This window comes from Trachymyrmex septentrionalis, unplaced genomic scaffold, assembly GCF_001594115.1.
Source record: "Trachymyrmex septentrionalis isolate Tsep2-gDNA-1 unplaced genomic scaffold, Tsep1.0 scaffold118, whole genome shotgun sequence".
In the NCBI taxonomy this organism is placed as follows: Eukaryota; Metazoa; Arthropoda; class Insecta; order Hymenoptera; family Formicidae; genus Trachymyrmex; species Trachymyrmex septentrionalis.
Window position 1 is genome coordinate 144,402 of NW_017304310.1, and position 6,501 is coordinate 150,902.

At 33.3% G+C, this 6,501-nt stretch overlaps 1 protein-coding gene across 1 annotated transcript in view; it reads right to left on the minus strand.

Annotated features, from left to right (window-relative positions):
* The window catches only part of LOC108754398 (U1 small nuclear ribonucleoprotein 70 kDa-like), a 13,218-nt gene that overhangs the window by 936 nt on the left and 5,781 nt on the right, over positions 1-6,501 (minus strand). Inside the window, 1 exon segment of the mRNA XM_018496650.1 lies at positions 27-270. Coding sequence (XP_018352152.1) covers positions 27-270 — 244 coding nt within the window.

Sequence of the window (6,501 nt, forward strand, 5' to 3'; positions counted from 1 at the left end):
TCGTTATTTCATTTCTTACTACTCACCTATCTCTATCCAGGCCACGTCCCGAGGTTTCTCTTTCACGTTCCAAGCGATATCGCTCCCGCTCTCTTTCATTATCTTCTCGTCCTGAATGTTTGATGTTGACGTCAGGACCACCTCTACGAGTACCACCTAAGCCGCCGCCGAGTCTTCGAGGCAGCCAACCCTTCACCGTTCTCGCTCGCTCAACGTCGACTAATACTCTGCGGCCGTCTATTTTCTTACCATCCGCATGCTTATATGCAGCTAAAATATACCGATTAGAAATTACTGTTCGCTAATGAATTCATGCGCCTAAATGATTGTCTACAAAGTCTACATCTCAACGAAAGGGCGAACTTCGAAAAACCTAACAGGATGATTCCTGAGACTGCGGATCCTGGAATCGGCCAATATCGAGATCCTAAATTATCGGGATATTAGAATCGGGCATTAGTGGATTCGAGAATCGATTTTTAATAAACAAAGATTCCACAATTCTTATAATATCTCTAAGCCACTGATCCTCGAATTCAAGTCTTCGAATATACATTCCAAACTCAGAGTTTTGAAGAGCGCTTCTAAAATTCTGTGGTATTGAATCATATTGTAGATAATGTGGTCCAATAATTTTCAGATCTATAAAACTTAAAAAAAAAGAGCAAAAAACCAACTAATATTGGAACTCAACATAGATTCTCGGATTCGCAAACTATCTGAACTTATAAAATTTTTAGCCTATATCCATAATTTCGAGAATCTGAGTTTAAAAAATGTAAACATAGATTTATCAATTTTAGAACTAAATGTTTCTAAATACATGATACTTTAATTTGTAAATTGAATATATTATTAAATCTAAAGGACCATCGATTTCGTAGATCCTTTCTCAAAGAAAAATTTCAGATTCAACTAGGAAATCTCATAAGAAGAAGAAAGGAAGAGGATCGACTAAATTTGCCTGTAATGATAAAATAGAATACGAATTGTACTCGTTTCAAAGAACGATAAACCTTGAAAGAAATTCATAAATCTTAAGTCAGTGATGACTACGCTGTCTCACTATATATCTTGAGAAGAAGTACTTGCTAAAGTACTGAGGAAACATCTCCATCTGAATCGCTGATGCTAATTATCGCAGCAGGATCAATCAGGCTTTGAATATTGTAAACGATGTTGGAATAACGAGGTAATACAAGCTACAGCCGATCACGCGGACATCCGTTTGTTGGCGTGTGTCGTTTTACTAAGTAAAATGGAAGGTAATAAAATATTTAATAAGTATCTGACATTATAGCGTAAAATAGTGTAACGTACTTCTGCGAATTATAATATAAAAGAAAGTTTGTTTCCATATGACATGAAATTTACGGAATAATTTTTTTGAAAGAAAAAAGTTAAAACGGTTCGTCGATGATCAAAATTAATTGCTTTCCTATAAATTTGAGAATTAGACTTATAAGTAAAAAACAGTACAAACTTTATTACATCACAATCATCGTTTGCATCTAGTAATGTATTAAAACTTTCCCTTTTTTTTAAAGAAATATTAATAATTTTTTAAAATAATTTCCTTCAAAGGTCCTAAAATACATGATAATCTCAAAATCCAATTTAATATCCTAAATTGCATTTTACGATGTAAAACGAGGATGCGTCACAAGCCGTAGCTGCAACTGACGACGATCGGAAGCAAAAAATGCTTCAGATTTTAAAGCAGCTTAAAACTACTTGTTTAAGATCCAAAAAAGTATAGCAAATACAAAAAATACCTACCGCGGCTACTTACGTACGGAAGTTAACACAAAGCTTAGAGGTACGGTCTAATCGTGAAATGAACTCGTAAGAGACTCGCGAGGAGATTACTCATTGCGAAGATGCCCAGTCTTCATACGTTTGTTCGTTCAATCTCCGAAGAGATATACATTGCATTTACCTGGTGCGCTTTTATTTCGTTCTACTTACGATCAAACCGTGCGCATTTCATGTGTACTTATGATATGTTATAGTGACCTAACAATAGGTTATATGTATTTGGCGTAATGTTAAAGGCACATTTGCCTATTCACTCTGCTAATTTGATATCTCCCTGATTCGAGAAAAAGAGAGAGAAAAAAAGAGAAAGAAAGAGAGAGAAAAAAAGAGAAAGAAAGAGAGAGAAAAAAAGAGAAAGAAAGAGAAAGAAAGAGAGAGAAAGAGAGAGAGAGAGAGAGAGAGAGAGAGAGAGAGAGAGAGGGATCGTTTATCGTTATTTCCCGCGCGTATATTGCACAATCGTAGATCCAAAGATCCAACTTTGTAAATCAAAGTCTACGATATTTTACATTTCTCGGATACCTTAATCCTTAAAAACACTTTGATTCCTTTTGTAACGTAAACATCATACTTGGAACGGCATACCCAAGCCAACTTTGATAGCTCAGACATTCATAAAAATGAACATACAAATTTTAACAAATTTTTTTTGTAATCAAAACGCCAATCAATAAGAAATATAACGGTACTAAGCAAATGTACATATCCTTATTAATAAAAAAGTTATAAGCTATAAAATAAACAATAGTTTTGAAAAAAAAACCACATTTTATTAAAAAATTCTTATTTTTCGATGAAATGAACTAAATACGTAAATTTCTAGAATTAACATTAGCCTAAAAAATGTTTATTATAATAAGTAATTATATTACATAATGGTCACACACACAACGCACACGCACGCACGCATGCACACAGAGGATGTCTCGTTTTGAATCCACTGAAATATCTCGAAAACACTACGGTAAATCGAAAAATATTTCAGACAAAAGTTTTTTTATTTCGAGACGAACATAAGATGATATATTTGATCTTGGATGACATTGTCAAAGTCAAGGCAAGGTTACTCTAAATTTTTTAAATGAAACCTTCCACTTTTCATTACATATTCTTGTAGTTTATCTTGAAAGCTTTTCTCAAAAGACTATAATGAAATATTTTTTCATTAAGGCTCATTAAGGCTCCTGACTTGTCGCGACGGCTATGTTGGAATCATGACGTCAGAAGCGAGGAATGACATGTTAATTTATGTTGCGTGCTATTTTTAAATAAAAACAATTTGGATAAAACGAAATAACAAGAGCACTTTAAAACACTTGTAAAAATCGATGAAAACTGTCCTTTCCTACCTTGACAGTCAGTAAATGGTCGTAAAAGGTACATAAAATGAGCCTATATTCGGGTAGAAACACACGGTTGACAGCTGTTGAAACGAGTAAAATATACGCTTTTACATATAAAATTCCAAGATAACTTTAATTTTCATCGATAATTACGACTTTGATAAGTACGAGACAAGTCACATTTTCACAACTAAGCAAATAATAACGAAATGGTATGCAACATAAATTTTGTCATCAAAACGTCACTTTTCCACGCTTATAAGTTCAGCCATTTATCGTGGTGCAGCGTTGTAACACAAACGAGCACGACCTCATGTCCGTGTGCACCGAGAGTGAACGAGACAGCGAGCTTCTTCTCACACTAGTCGCTTGTTTCAAGCGACCGAAAATGCTTTCTCGGCAATCTCGGCTGCTCGATGGCCCTAGACATTAATATGGGGCGGATCCTAAATAACATATAAGTTTTAATAAATTGTAGTAATAATGTATCCCTCCATTTAAGCCAGAATAGTATAAATCATATTAAAACGCAACAGCTTACGAGATATTTAATTGTTTACGATTTTTCATGCGCGCTACATAGTATACTTCTCCTTCATAAACTCGAGTAGCAAGAACAGTTCAATAGAAATAGAATTTTATCGGAAAAAAATTATAAACCAGCATTTCTTTTCACAAAAGTCTCGAAAGGCCATCAGAAAAGAAATGCATATGTTTGAGACTCGAGACTTGTGAAGAAAATATGCGAAAAAAATCGAATAGTTGCAAAAAACGTTTTTCGCTTATAAAATTAAAGATATTGATTGTATGAAAATAAAATCGGTATAAAAAATGTATTAGGTTGTTCGGAAAGTAATTTCGTTTTTTTTTATGAAAATGAAAGACGATTTTTTTATAATGAATAAATATTTTATTGAATTATATATTGTCCATTCTGGTCCAATAACTTTTACCATCTTTCTGGCAATAGCATGATTCCACGCTCATAAAATTTTTGTTCTTTGCTGGCAAAAAAATGATCCAGGTGATTTTTTACTTCCTCATTTGAAGTAAAGGTTTTACCGTCTAAAAAATTTTGAAGAGACCAGAACAAATAATAATCAAAAGATGCCAGATCTGGAGAATATGGGTGTGGCAGTATATCCCATCCAAGCTGTAAAAGCTTTTGGCGAGTTACCAAACTTGTATGAGGTCTCGCATTATCTTGGTGGAACACTACACCTTTTCTATTGACCAATTCTGGCTTTTTCTGTTTAAGTGAATCATTTAATTTGTCCAGCTGATGACAGTACACTTCAGAATTAATCGTTGTGTTGTCCGGTAGAAGCTCAAAAAAAAAAACGATTCCTTTGAAATCCCACCAAACAAATAGCATCATCTTTTTTTGATGAATATCGGCTTTCGAAGTGCTTTGAGCCGGTTCACCTTTTTTACTCCATGATTTCTTGCGTTTAACATTGTTGTAGACAACCTATTTCTCGTCCCCAGTGATGATGCGCTTCAAAAATGGATCATTTTCTTGACGTTTGAGAAGCAAATCACAGACGTCAATGCGACGGCACAAATTTCTTTCCGAAAGAACATGAGGAGCTCATATGTCGAGCTTTGAGATTAAACCTAGGCGTTTCAAATGATCATGAACGGTCGAATTCGATAAATTTAATCTCTCAGCGATCTCACGAGTTGTTATCAATTAATGCCTTTATTATGTGTCTTCATCAGCTTCAACTGGCCTTCGAGAACGCATCTTCAACATCAAAATTGCCGGATCGAAATTTTGCAAACCAGTTTTGGCACTGGCGTTCTGTCAATACATCTTCTCCATACACATCGGATAATTTTTTTCTTGCTTGAACAGCATTTTTATCTTTTCGATAGTAAAAAAAGTAAAATATGCCGAAAATGCTGCTTTTCACTTTCCATATTTGATAGGGCACCAACCAAAAACTACTGCGTAGAATCAATCGAACTTTTTTCACAAGCAAGCCTTGCTATATCAGCTGTCAAAATATATAATGATTATGCGGCTTAAATGTGAAGTTGGCTGTGAAAAAATACAATTAAGTCCTCTGTTGGGAAAAAACGAAATTACTTTTCGAACAACCCAATAGTATTCGAAAAAAATTACAAAATGAAACGTGGAACATTAAAATCGATCTATTAGTTCAGTAGAAAAAAAATAAAAATTACCGAAAAAGCCCTTTTTTTCACTCGCTCTCTGTTCATTGAGATTTAAACGCAAACTTTGAAATTCTCGTAAAATGTAGCTCTCGTAATGACGAACAAATCTAATCCTGAACAAGAAATGTTTATTAGTTTTTGCAAAAAGCCATTTGTTCAAAACCTATCTGCGAAAGAACTTTATTTCTTCATCTTTGAGTAACCGCACAGTAATTTACAGGAGTGATTTTTCTTCTTCAAGAATTGCATTATTACGTACACTTAATAACAAAACGATTTTTTGCAGTCAAACTATTATAAAACGACTTTAAAAAGTATCTTTTTCTGTAAAAAAATGAAAATAATTTCATTAATATGCATCATATCAAATAGCTGTGTGAAGCATTCTACATCTGATATTTTTTTACAAATTTAAAAAAAAAAGATTAATCTCCAATTATTAGAAGCCAAGATAACAATTTTTTTTCAAAAAATCACTGTGGTTCTAGTTTTTAAGATTAAGAATTCCGTCTAGCACTATTTTGTCAAGAAAGAATTGAATTTGCTGTTAAAAAAATCTCGAATTTTTTGCTGCCAAAAAAGTTTGTTTAAAACCATTGGAAAGTTGAAGAACGCGAGCGAAGCAGTGCGTCGGAGTGAGGGAAGCCGGCGCAGTCGAGTGGGGAAGATCGGTCCGCTCGGCGATTCGCACGTATTTGATTTAACGTATGCGTTAAAATTTGCTAAATTTACATTTTCTCAGTAATAAAATTGACGTGGAAACCTGATTTTTTTTTTAATTTGGGATAACTCAACAAGATATAAACAAATAGCTTAACTAAATGTTTCGCAAAGTAATTGTAACCATAAAATTTTTAGTTTTTTGTTTCTTGAATTTTTATTTTTTCGGTTTATCACTAAAAAATCACGTTTGAGTATGGAATGCATGTCTGATTAACAAATTTAAGTCACATTAGTTATGTTTCTTTATTTAATATGCTGTAAAAAGTGTCCAATTAAATGTACAAAAAACAAAATTGTTTTTGTGAATTTAATGGCAGATGCAAATATGACATATGTAAACAAATAATAACTAACTATTTGCCAAATGTTAATGTAACTGTTGAATATAGCAGCATTGCAAAATATTTTTCATGTAACACTAATTTACTTTTATATT